Source organism: Pongo pygmaeus, chromosome 6 (genome assembly GCF_028885625.2).
Source record: "Pongo pygmaeus isolate AG05252 chromosome 6, NHGRI_mPonPyg2-v2.0_pri, whole genome shotgun sequence".
NCBI lineage: Eukaryota > Metazoa > Chordata > Mammalia > Primates > Hominidae > Pongo > Pongo pygmaeus.
Genome location: NC_072379.2, coordinates 41,556,503 through 41,569,577, shown reverse-complemented (window position 1 = coordinate 41,569,577; position 13,075 = coordinate 41,556,503). Strand labels below are relative to the sequence as shown.

The 13,075-nt window shown below is 46.8% G+C and overlaps 1 protein-coding gene across 4 annotated transcripts in view; it reads left to right on the top strand.

Annotated features, from left to right (window-relative positions):
• CCM2 (CCM2 scaffold protein) overlaps positions 1 to 13,075 on the top strand; it is a 77,122-nt gene that overhangs the window by 30,683 nt on the left and 33,364 nt on the right. For 2 of the 4 annotated variants that reach the window (XM_054494701.2, XM_054494700.2), the window contains exon 2: positions 7,995 to 8,168. The exons of the other annotated variants lie outside the window; for them this stretch is intronic. In XM_054494701.2, the coding sequence (XP_054350676.1) occupies positions 7,995 to 8,168 (174 nt within the window). The remainder of the gene's footprint in view (positions 1 to 7,994; positions 8,169 to 13,075) is intronic. 4 annotated transcript variants of the gene reach the window in all.

Sequence of the window (13,075 nt, the reverse complement as noted above, 5' to 3'; positions counted from 1 at the left end):
GTCCATCTATAGTACATTCTAGTGAGTTAAAGAACCCATGATGGTTTACTGGAATCCTGATTCTGTACATTAAAAATATTCTAAACCATTTAATTATTTCCCTCGTTCTTTCCAGACAGGGTCTCACTCTGTTGCCTAGGCTGAGTGCAGTGGTGTGATCACAACTCACTGCAGCCTCAACCTCCCAAGCTCAAGTGATCCTCCCACCTCAGCCTCCCAAGCTCAAGTGATCCTCCCACCTCAGCCTCCTGAGTACCTGGAACTACAGGCTAATTTTTAATATTTTTTAGAAACAGGTCTCGCTATGTTGTCCAGGCTGGTCTTGAACTCCTGGCCTCAAGCAATCCTCTTGCCTTGGCCTCCCAAAGTGTTGGAATTACAGGTGTGAGCCACTGTGCCTGCCCTCAATTTATTTTATTTTGTTTTTTCTTGAGACGGCGTCTCGCTCTGTCACCCAGGCTGGAGTGCAGTGGTGTGATCTTGGCTTACTGCAACTGCCATCTCCCAGGTTCAAGCAGTTCTTCTGCCTCAGCCTCCCGAGTAGCTGGGACTACAGGTGTGCACCACTATGCCCAGCTAATTTTTGTATTTTTATTAGAGACGGGGTTTCACCATGTTGGCCAGGGTGATCTCGAACTTCCGACCTCAGGTGATCCACCCACCTCAGCCTCCCAAAGTGCTGTGATTACAGGCGTGAGTCACTGCACCTGGCCTCGATTTATTTTTTAACTAGAACTTTCCTTTAAATTTATTTTCTTTCTTTTTTTAGATTTAAAAGAGAACAGGGCCTTGCCCAGGTGCAGTGGCTTACACCTGTAATCCCAGCACTTTGGGAGGCCGAGGTGGGTAGATCACTTGAGGTCAGGAGTTTGAGACCAGCCTGGCCAACATGGTGAAACCCCATCTCTATAAAAATACAAAAATTAGCCAGGTGTGGTGGTGCACACCTGTAATCCCAGATACTCGGGAGGCTGAGGCTGGAGAATCGCTTGAGCCTGGGAGGTGGAGGTTGCAGTGAGCCGAGATCACACCACTATACTTCAGCCTGGGCTGTATAGTGAGACTCCAGGTCAAAAAAAAAAAAAAGAGGGCCTTGCTCAGTCACTTAGGCTGGAGTGCAGCGGGCAGTCATAGCCCACTGCAGCCTTGAGCTCCTGGGTTCAAGTGATTCTCTCACCCCAGTCTTTCAGGTAGCTGGGACTACAGACGTATGCCACCACGCTCAGCTTTTTTCTTTTTAATTAATAATTATTATTTGTTTTGAGATGGTCTTGCTCTGTCACCCAGGCTGGAGTGCAGTGGTGTGATGAACAGCTCACTGTAGCCTTGACCTCCTAGGCTCAAGTGATCCTCCCACTTCAGCCTCCCCAGTAGCTGTGACTACAAGTGTGTGCCACCATGTCCCGCTAATTTTTATGTTCTAAGTTTTGTATTTTTTTTTTAAAGATGAGGTCTCACCCTGTTGCCCAGGCTGGTCTTGAAGTCCTGACTCTAGTGATCCTCCCATCTTGGCCTCCCAAAGTGTTGGGATTACAGGTGTGAGCCACTGCGCCTAGCCATCAGCTTAAATTTTGTGTTCAAAAGCAACTTCTTTTCCAAAAATCTGAGGTGGCTTCTTGTTCAGTTCTGTATCTGGAATAGCGGAGAGCTCTCCCCCAGCACTGGCTGTCCCTCCTACCACCCCCTGCAGCGGAGAGCTGAGCAAACACTACCTCTGAAAAGCCCCATCATCCTCAGCGAGAACAGCAGCTACCCTGCATTCCGTGCTGAATGGGTAGGAGTGGCAGAGGGAGGCTGCAGCAGATGTGCAAGGATGCATTTCTTAATAGTGTTAATATTCCACTTTCTAGGAAGGCTTACCCATCAATTAAAATTATTTGAGACATTAACAAAAGAAACTTGGGGTAGCTGCTATTGAAGACTAAGGACTAGGGCCAGAGAGACGCCTGCCTCCAAGTAGTCCACAGAGTCTGCTTGTTAAACTGTTCATGATTTGGAGGCCCAGGTAGAAGGGGCAGGTTCCTCTGAAGCATCTTGGCATGCCCTGTCTTTGGTGTTCCGGGATCACCCTCATCTGCTAGTCTGTGAGCAGTCAGAAGGTTGTATCTCTTGTTCATTCCTCTCCTTGTCTCTTGCTGCTCAGAACAGCAGCTTTAAGAACAGGATGGCTGAGCCCTAAGTGTACCTTTGGAGCATGCTGTGTGTCTTTAGCATTGATTGGCTGTTATTACTGTGGATTTAATTTCAGGTACTTTACTCTGGTCTTACTACTTCTGCTTGACTGTAACATCATTGAGGGCAGGGGCTGTGTCACCTCTAACCAAAGGGCCTCCCCAGATGCCTAGCCTGGTCCAAGGGTTCCATCAAGAGTCAGTACCAGCATTTATTGCTGTCCAGTCTGTGCAAGCTCCATGCTGGCTGCTGGGTAAGAGCCAGGGGCACCCAGGCGTAATGGTTCATGCCTGTAATTCCAGCACTTTGGGAGGCTGAGGCTGGTGGATCACCTGAGGTCGGGAGTTTGAGACCAGCCTGGCCAACATGTTGAAACCCCATCTCTACTAAAAATACTAAAATTAGCCAGGCATGGTGGCGGGTGCCTGTAATCCCAGCTACTCCGGAGGCTGAGGCAGGAGAATTGCTTGAACTGGGGAGGCAGAAGTTGCAGTGAGCCAAGATCACGCCATTGCACTCCATCCAGCCTTGGTGACAAGAGCAAAACTCTGTCTCAAAAAAAAAAAAAAAAAAAGAAAAAGAAAAAAAAGAGCAAAGGCCAGAGGAGGACAGAGCTGGGCTCGATCTAGGGAAGAACTGATGCTTGGGCAATAAGAGGCATCTACAGAGGGCCGTCGTGGTTTCCTTGTCCTGCAAGAGTTCCTACTGTTTCTCACTGCCTAACTGCAGAGGGTCTCTCTTTAGGGGTGGGATTGTAGGACGGGGGGGCCCCAGAGTCCTTCCCAGTGCAGACTATAATTCTGTGTGGAGACTATAATTTTATGACCTGTACATCAACATTAAAATAACAGTGTAGGTTGCATGTGGTTTGTGGGACCTATTGATTTGGTGTGGGCTTCTTGGTTAGAGGTTGATCTTGGCAAATCTCCTGTCTCAGAGTTGGTTTCCTGTTGCTCCTGTAGGTACATTAGTAACTAGTTTGGCTAACAGGCAGCTTTGAGAAGAGCCAACAAATGGAGCCAGGCTGCTTGCCACACTGTCGGATTCAGAGCTAAGTCACTGTCCATGACACAGCTAGTTATCATTTAGGAGGAATGAGCTTTGGGGGCTAGCAGGCAGAAATGGTTTAGGGACAGCCATTTTCCTGTGGCTGATGTGAGATTATCCATGTCTGTGGAGACGTAAGCTTCCGAAAAGCTGGGCTCATGGGCCACATGCCTCTGTATTTCCATAACCTCCAGGCCAGGGTCTTGCACATCATAGGGCCTGGGAGAATAAGTGAGTGGTCAAGCATACACATTTTAAAAGTAATTCATGTGCCATCTGGTCACCTGGGAGTGCCAGAAGAGAGGAAATCACAGGAAGCAAAGCCTGGTGTGTTTTTAGTGAGGCTAGAGAAACATGATTTTTTGCATGGCTAAAATTGCATTACTAAATTTTGAGGGCGGTTTTTAACTTACAGTTTACCATGATTTCTTGGCTGACAAATCATAGGTGACCATTTCCCACCATTCTCCCATGAGAACCCCGCACTGCAAACTACCTGTCATGTCCAAACTTGTCCTGGGGCTCAAAGCTTGTCAGGGATTAAGGAGAATGAAGCCCGAAAGTGCCTTAGGGACATCCTGTCTTCACTGCTGTCGTAGAGCCAGGGCCTGGGCAGCACAAGGCCACGTGCTTTCTGAGCCCAGGCCAATCCCAGCAAGCTCTTCTGGAATCACTTTTTTTTTTTTTTTTTTTTTTTTTTTGAGACGGAGTTTCTCTCTTGTTGCCCAGGCTGGAGTGCAATGGTGCGATCTCAGCTCACTGCAACCTCTGCCTCCCGGATTCAAGTGATTCTCCTTTCTCAGCCTCCTGAGTAGCTGGGATTACAGGCATCCGCCACTATGCCCAGCTAATTTTTGGTATTTTAAGTAGAGACGGGGTTTCACCATCTTGGCCAGGCTGGTCTCAAACTCTTGACCTCAAGTGATTCGCCAGTCTTGACCTCCCAAAGTGCTGGGATTATAAGCATGTGCCACCATGCCTGGCCTTTTTTTTTTTTTTTTTTTTTTTGAGATGGAGTTTCACTCTTGTTGCCCAGGCTGGAGTGCAATGGCACAATCTCGGCTCACTGCAACCTCCGCTTCCCTGGTTCAAGCGATTCTCCTGCCTCAGCCTCCCAAGTAGCTGGGATTACAGGTGCCCACCAACACACCCAGCTAATTTTTGTTATTTTTAGTAGAGATAGGGTTTCACCATCTTGGCCAGGCTGGTCTCTAACTCCTGACCTCAAGTGATCTGCCTGTCTCACCCTCCCAAAGTGCTGGGATTACAGGTGTGAGCCACCGTACCCAGCTTCTGGAAGCACTTTTTAAAAAGTTTTCATTTTTCTTGAGACAAGGTCTCACTCTGTTGCCCAGGCTGGAGTGCAATGGCATGATCACAGCTCACTGCAGCCTTGACCTACCGGGCTCAAGCAACCTCCTGCCTCAGCCTCCCAAGTAGCTGGTATTACATGCGTGAACCACCACACCTGGCTAATTTTTGTAGTTTTTGTAGAGATGGGGTCCCACCAGGTTGCCGGAGCTCGTCTTGAATCCCTGAGCTCAACAATCTACCCACCTCGGCCTCCCAAAAGTATTGGGATTACAGGCGTGAGCCGCTTCACCCAGCTTGGGAGCACTTTCTGTCCCCTCTGTGGTTCGTCTTAGAGCGGATCATCTTGTAAGGATGTTGGTGATCTTAATTTTTTATGCTTTTATATTTTGCCTCAGTTTAAGTGTAATGAGCAGGAAGCAGAAAATATATTCATCCTTTTAAAAAAATATTTAAAAATTCAAATATTAAAAAAATACAGAGAAAAGTTAACAAAGCTACCGTATACATCATCTGGCTCCAACTGTTACCAACTCTGAGGACCTTTAGTCATCCTTACTCCATACTCTCCCCTACCACTGGATGTGCTGAACAGCAGAGAATGGGACTTGGGAGGGGGCCTATTCCAGGTCAAAGGGGAGAGACTACTCCTGGTCAACGGGGGACTACTCTGGGTCTATGAGAGGACTAGTTCAGGTAGATGAGGGACTATTCCAGGTCAATGGGGAACCACTCTGGGTCAAGGGAAGACTATTCCAGGTTGGGCAGGGGGAGCTATTGCAGGTGAAGAAGGCGGATGCAGGGGTGGGTCCAGTCAGCCCAAGTGAGAGAGGAAGCATTTTAGCAGATTATAGGGCTTTAAGCCTGGGTCACAGGTGTGTCACCTGTTGGGGGCATGAATGAAGAGCTTTGGCTGGGATGCTGCTCCAACTTTATTATCTAGTCTGTGGTAGTGATGAGTAGGAGACAGTCTGATTGTATATAAATATATATAGAGAGACAGCAGTGGAAGAAGAGATAAATTTTAACTTATTGTCAAGGTAAATACAGCCATAAAATTAACTGGTATATATTTTGCTTGTTCACAACGTATCAGACATGTGCTCAGAACTTTATGTAGATTATTGTATTGATTGCCTGTGGCACTTCTCTAAGGATTGTTAGCCTGTTGTGCGGATGGTGAGAGCTCATCCAACCAGTTTGCTTTAGTAAGTGGTGCAGCCTAATGCATGCCGGAGCAGAGATCATGCCTAGGACCTGAGGAACATCTGTATTTACTGGTAGAAGAAAGAGAGCTGGCAAAGCGTGCATGAGATGCAGGAAACATGGGACAGAGTGACAGAGGCGTGGTGGCAGTGTTAGTGCACTTCTCTGGAAGCAAGACTTTCTGTTGTGTTTTTTGTTTTCGTTTTTATTGAAAGAGCTTCCTGATTCCATATCTGTTTTAGTGGGTGAATGGAATAAAAACCCAGCTATGAAAGGGTGAAATAAAGAAGGGTAAGGAGGAAGCTGAGGAACAGAAAGCTCAGCCTTGGCTGTCAGGAGGCAGCAGGGTCAGGAAAAATGTTGGGTTTTGCTTTTTGAGGATTTGTTTTATTTTGGGTGGCCTTTGTTTGCTTATTTACTTTTCCCACTAATGCTGGAGAGCTGAGCATGATGGTGGTGGTGGGGAGGGGCTCATACAGGGCAGGGTCCAACCCCAGCCTCATTAGGGAAACAGCTGCAGGGCCTGCTGGGAGCCACTGGACGACCAATTTCTGCTTTTGTCAGGAGTGGTTACTGAATAGTGTAGTCCTTGGCTGCGATTGTCCGTCTGTGAAATTCGTGGGTTTGAGGAGGTGTCCTTATAGGACCACAGGTTCTGCTACACCGTTTTATATTGGATTTTGCATATGGGTGAATTTCCCATATGCTGGAGAGAGACAGAAATGAGAGCTTTTAATGAAAGTTTGGTGATTTATTGTATATATGTTTTGTTAGTTTCTGTGTTTGGTGATAAGGGGGGTCTGAGCTTGGCCTACTGTGGGGGTTTTGGCTGCCATCTGTGCACTGGGTCACCCTATCCCAGCAGGCACCTGCAAAAGGAGTGTTGTCATCTCCTCCTGCGTTTCCTCTGTTGAGAGTTATGGAGAAGACGGTGGGGAGTAAGTTCTCACTCTTAGTCACGGCTCTGGTTTTTGCAGGCCTGTGTGATGTTTCCTTGCTGCGGCTGCACATCAGTGTCTTGTTTTCTCGGGTTTATGTTCGTTTGGGTGACTGTAGATAGGGATCGTAGCATGATCTCTCAGCACAGTTTGGGATTGCTTCCACCCAGCCCCCAACCCCTGCCGTCATTGTCAAAGGTGGTGATGAAAAGCTTTCTTACGGAGTTATTGTGAATGAAGTGTCAGGTCTTTTCCTGGGTTCCGCAGGTGAGGCTTGCTGTAATCCTCTCTTGCTCTCTCACTGATTCTCACTCTTTAAGTTGACTTTGATTGCAGGATTAGCCTTCAGAACCCTCATGAAATGCTGGATAGGGTGTGAGGTCATCAGAGTTAGGGGCTGGCCAGCTGCTGATCAGGGCTTCTCCCCCTACTTTTTTTTTTTTTGAGACAGTATCTTGCTCTGTTGCCCAGGCTGGAGTGCAGTGGCATCTCAGCTCACTGCATCCTCCGTCTCCTGGGTTCAAGCAATTCTCCTGCCTCAGCCTCCCGAGTAGCTGGGATTACAGACATGTGCCACCACACCTGGCTAATTTTTGTATTTTTAGTAGAGACAGGGTTTCACCATGTTGGCCAGGCTGGTCTCGAACTCCTGACCTTAAGTGATGTACCCGCCTCTGCCTCCCAAAGTGCTGGGATTACAGGCGTGAGCCACTGTGCCTGGCCTGGTTTCTCCCTTGTTGATCTGCATTGGAGCTCAACACACTCAGTGTCCCCACTTGGAGTGTTCCCCATTGGGGAAGGAATTGCATAAAAAACATATGCCCCATTAAGCCATTAAGAAATATGCTTCTGTAGAATGTGCTCAACCTTGGCTGTTGAGATGCATGACTTGTTGATGCCAGCACTGGCCACACCTTCCACCTGCCTTCCCAGAGTTCTCAGAAATGAAGTGTCCCAGCTGAGCTGGAAAGAGTTGGAGTGATGTTATGTTTTAACTTCTGTGGGGAATCTCCACCTTCTATCATTGTCTTGCCAGATAAGGTTACCTGCCTTCTATGTGTTGCAGGACTAGGTGAAGAACAAGGTCCCTCCGTGCCAGAGGCTGCATGGCAGCCCAGCCCCACCCTGCCGGCCTGCGTGCTGGCTGTGGTCGCTTAGGCTCGTGTGCTGTTGGTACCTTTCTCACTAGTCTGGCAGTCGGTGATCCCTGTTGCATGGGGGCTGTGGTAGTAGTTTTGGCTACTTCTGTTTGTTAACCATCGGTACAACACAAAGCATTTGTAAATAATGAACTCCAATCATTGCCATTTCTGCCTGCAGCCTGGAATTGTCTCGCCATTTAAACGAGTATTCCTAAAAGGTGAAAAGAGTAGAGATAAGAAAGCCCATGAGAAGGTGACAGAGAGGCGCCCTCTGCACACTGTGGTGTTGTCATTGCCTGAGCGCGTCGAGCCAGACAGACTGCTGAGCGACTATATTGAGAAGGAGGTAAAGGTAAGTCGTCATGGGCCACAGGACGTGCCTGCCAAACGACAGTGACGGTCATGCTTGTATCCACCAGACACTCTTGAGTTTATAAGACACAGCCACACAAACACCTTAGTAGTTGATTATCCCACCCATTGTCTTGTCTATGCTGATAAATTTAATAATTGGATAACCAAAAACCCAGATTCTGTCTGCTGACCCCAGTTTGTTTTTTTCTGTAGTAGCAATGCCACCTTCTTTCTCTTGAAGAGTTGGCCGTGTGGGTGGTATGTGCTGCTCCACCAGAAGAGAGTTAAAGAGCTGGGAGAAAACTCACATCTCCTGTAGTTTGCAGTTGAAAAGAGTTACCTGGTCAAGGCCATGACCTTGCAGGTCTAACAGTCACTGCCTAGAATTCAGACCATGTGTTTGAGGCTCATCATTGGGTCTCAAAGGCCTGAGGCCAAAATACTGTGCATAAACCATGTGATGTGCATAAGTTGATTTTTAATCCCTCCCCTAAAATGAAAGTAAATAAATAAAAAGGTATAAAGCCATGAGGTCAGAGAGAATAGGAAAGGAGACAGCAGTGGATGAGGTGGTCCATAAACATGGGAGAAGGAAACCGCTGACGGTGAGATGAGTTAGAGCCAACCCAGCCAGACCTGAGTTCCTGCAGAGGACACGGAGTCCAGGGGCTTCAGGAGGGGCATGGGGCAGTTCTAATGTCCATGGGAGGGATTTCCACTCTCACCTGGACCAGCCAGATGATTAACTCATCCCCACCCACTGGAAGATGGGGCTTTGGACGTGCAGAAACCTGGTACAGGAGCAGGTGGGGGAGACCAAGATAGAAGATAAGGAAGTCAAGTCAAAGCCTGTATGTGGAATGGAGAGAATTCCCAATTCCTTTTTCTTTCAAGCTTCTAGAATGCCTGCAACCAGGCCTTTCCCACAAAGGAATTCTTGGAAGGGTGCTCGTTGGGGAAGTTAAGCAGCCCATACTGGCTCTTGGGGTTACCCACCCAACCAGCCTGAATAAACTCCCAATAGTCAGGACTCCCGCCAGGCATCTGACGTCTGTCAGCCCTTTGGAGCCTCATTTCAACATAGGCAGCTGAGTATAAGTACACATTTGAGGACAACTTTCAACCTAAAGGCAGAGCTCAAGACAAATACACAAAATAAACATGAACAAACAGCAACAATGCAGAAAATAGGGGGAAGAAATTTAAAAAGTATATAATATTTTCAGAAAGATAAGAGGAAATATTGTTGACAGTGACAACAGGATTCTACTTTTAAATAAATAAAAGGTGAGAGGAAGAGCTTCTGGAATTAAAACTATGTTAATTAGGCCGGGTGCGGTGGCTCACGCCTGTAATCCCAGCACTTTAGGAGGCCAAGGCGTGCGGATCACTTGAAGTCAGGAGTTCGAGAGCAGCCTGGCCAACATGAAGAAACCCTGTCTACTAAAAATACAAAAATCAGCCGGGCGTGGTGGCAGGCGCCTGTAATCCCAGCTACTTGGGAGGCTGAGGCAGGAGAATTGCTTGAACCCGGGAGGTGGAGGTTGCAGTGAGTCAAGATCACACCACTGCACTCCAGCTTGGGTGAAAGAGTGAGACTGTGTGTCAAAAACAAACAAACAAAACAACTATATTACTTACATATCTTTAAAAAATTCAATAGAGGTGTTGAAAGATAAAAGTAAAAAAAAGGCTGGACGCTGTGGCTCATGCCTGTAATCCCAGCACTTTGGGAGGCCGATCACGAGGTCAGGAGATTGAGACCATCCTGGCTAACACACTGAAACCCTGTCCCTACTAAAAATACAAAAAATTAGCCGGGTGTGTTGGCGGGCACCTGTAGTCCCAGCTACTCGGGAGGCTGACGTAGGAGAATGGCGTGAACCCAGGAGGCGGAGCTTGCAGTGATCCGAGATCGCGCCACTCCAGCCTGGGCAATAGAGCAAGACTCCGTCTCAAAAAAAAAAAAGTAAAAAAATCCCAGAAAGAATATTCAAAAGACAAAGAAGGTTAATAAACAAAAGATGAGAAAGAGAAATGAGATTAGATGATCAATTCAGGAAGTTCAACATCTGACTCCCAAGAAAAAAGAATGAAGGGAAGAGTGAGAAGAAGTTATATTAAGACAGTAAAGGAAAAACATTTTGAAGAATTGACTGATGGACATGACTGCCCCCATTGAAAGGATCCTGTCATGATGACTAGATAGGTCTCTAAAACCTCAACTCACAGAAGCCTGTTCTTAGAAGTTACTGGAGGATGTGCTGCATCAAAACATAAGGGGAGGCCGGGCATGGTGGCTCACGCCTGTAATCCCAGCACTTTGGGAGGCCAAGGGGGGCAGATCAGATGAGGCCAGGAGTTTGAGATCAGCCTGGCCAACATGGTGAAACCCTGTCTCTATTAAAAATGCCAGAAAAATTAGCCGGGTGTGGTGGCACACGCCTGTAATTCCAGCTACTTGGGAGGCTGAGGCACGAGATTCGCTTGAATCCGGGAGGCAGAAGTTGCAGTGAGCCGAGATCGCACCCCTGCACTCCAGCCTGGGCGACAGCGTGAGACACAGTCTTCAAAAACAAAACAAGGGCAAACCAAGAATAGGAAAACACGGATTCATAGCCCAAGGGGTCTGCCAGGGAAAGGAACAAAGATAATTCCCAGGATGACAGGAAAGCGAAGTCCCAGGAAATTAATCTAAGAAACAGGCCACAGAAGCTCTGGGGTAAGTAAGTATAGACTATATGTTTGGGTAGAATAATGTATTGAGAAGTTGCTGAAGAAATAGAATAGTACATAGAAAACAAAGCAAATGGAGGTGTGGAGGAATTGATAATAAATCATTAAAAATGAAAACTTAAAGGTTGGAAACTCCTGTTTCTGGGAAGATGAAGTAGACATTCTTTTCCCTATTCTTCTAGTTAAGTGCACCTAAAATCTAAAATCCTTGGACACTATATACAATAAGATAAGAACAGGTAGAGAGAAGGCAGACCACCCAGGACCCTGAAAACGACCCAGTAGTGATTTCTTCAGGTTGTCTTTTTGCCTCATGTAGCCCAGACTATGAGCCGAAGAAGCTGGCAGCCCGGAAACACCAACAGGTACAGACAGAACCCCCTGCAAAAGCCAGCTCCTTCTGATCAAAGGACCAGGAAAGGGGCAGCCTAGCACAAAACAAAATATTTAGACAACTGCTCAGTACAAACCAAACATGACAGAAAGAACTGTGGTCCTACCTCTGTGCCTGCTGGCAAAGGCTAAGTGAGGGCCACTTACTCCTCCAGAGAAAGTTGAATAGGGACGATGGACTTTTATCCCTGTTGGGCAGTAACAAACCCCTAAGGAACCTTGTGTGGTTCTGAATTGTTAGTGGAGACCACATTGGGTGGGGCAGTAATGAGGCCCTCCTATTCTTTCCAAGCAGGGAAGAATCAGTGGAAGCCACATGGGGAACCAGAACTCTTATCATACCCAGGAGTAACGAGGAAGGAGCCCTCCACGCAGGAGGCCAAGTAGGGAATCTGACCTTTGACCCCTAATTGGTGGTAAAAAGGTGGTGTTGCCAAGCGCCATGGCCCATGCCTGTAATCCCAGTACTTTGGGAGGCTGAGGCGACGGATCACGAGGTCAGGAGTTCAAGACCAGCCTGACCAACATGGTGAAACCCCGTCTCTACTAAAAATACGAAAATTAGCCGGTTGTGGTGGCACACGCCTGTAATCTCAGGAGGCTGAGGCAGGAGTATTGCTTGACTCCGGAAGGTGGAGGTTACAGTGAGCTGAGATCTCACCACTGCACTCCAGCCTGGGTAACAGAGCGAGACTCCATCTCAAAAAAAAAAAAAAAAAAAAAAAAAAAAAGTGCTGTTCCCTTCCCTTCTGAGGGCCTAGGTTAAATTTTCTAGCATTTGTATTGTTGAAGTCCTGAAAAGAGAAGAGAAAGAGGGAAGGGCTGAAAAACTTTTCAAAGATCTTATGGGTTGAAACGTTTGGCAAAGGACAAACTTAAAAGATTCAGAAAGCTGAGCAAACGCCAAACAAGATAAAGAAATCCACTACTAAAGCCCATCATAGTAGAATTTCTGAAAAGTAAAGACAACAGCAACAAAAAATCTTGAAAGTGTAAAGAAAGAAACACTTTACTCATAGGGGAAAACAGAAAGCAGATTTCTTGTTACACATAATGAAGACCAGTGGCACAACATTCTTTAAGTTCTGAGAGAACCTGAGAATCAAAAGGATAATGAGAGAACACAAGCAACTCCACACACAAACAGTAGGCCAAAAAATAGACCAATTCCTTGAAAAGCACAAATTCCTCCTACAGTCATCCAATACGAAATAGATCATTTGAATACCCCTATAATTATTGAAGAAATTCAGTATCTAATTTGAAAACTCCCATTAAAAAAGTCTTCAGGCCCAAATGGTTTCACTGGAGAATTCTGTCAGACATTTAAAGAATTAATGTCAATTCTACATACTCTTCCAGAAAAACAGAAAGGGAGGGAACTCTTCGGTTCTCTTTTCTCTTCTCTTCTCTGCTTTCTCTTCTCTTCTTCTTTTTTTATTTTTTCTTGAGATAGGGTCTGTCTCTGTTGCCCAGGTTAGAGTGCAGTGGCATGATCTTGGTTCACTGCAGCCTCGACCTTCCAAGCTCAAGCAGCCCTCCCACCTTAGCCTCCTGAGTAGCTGAGACTACAGGTGCCTGCCACCATGCCCAGCTAATTTTTTATTTTGTAGAGGTGAGGTCTCACTGTGTTGACCAGGCTGTCTTGAACTCCTAGACTCAAGCTGTCCTCCCACTTCAGCCTCCCAAAGTCTTGGGATTATAGGCATGAACCACTGCACTTGGAATATTTTCGGACTCATTTTGTAAGGGCAGTATTGCCCTGATACCAAACCA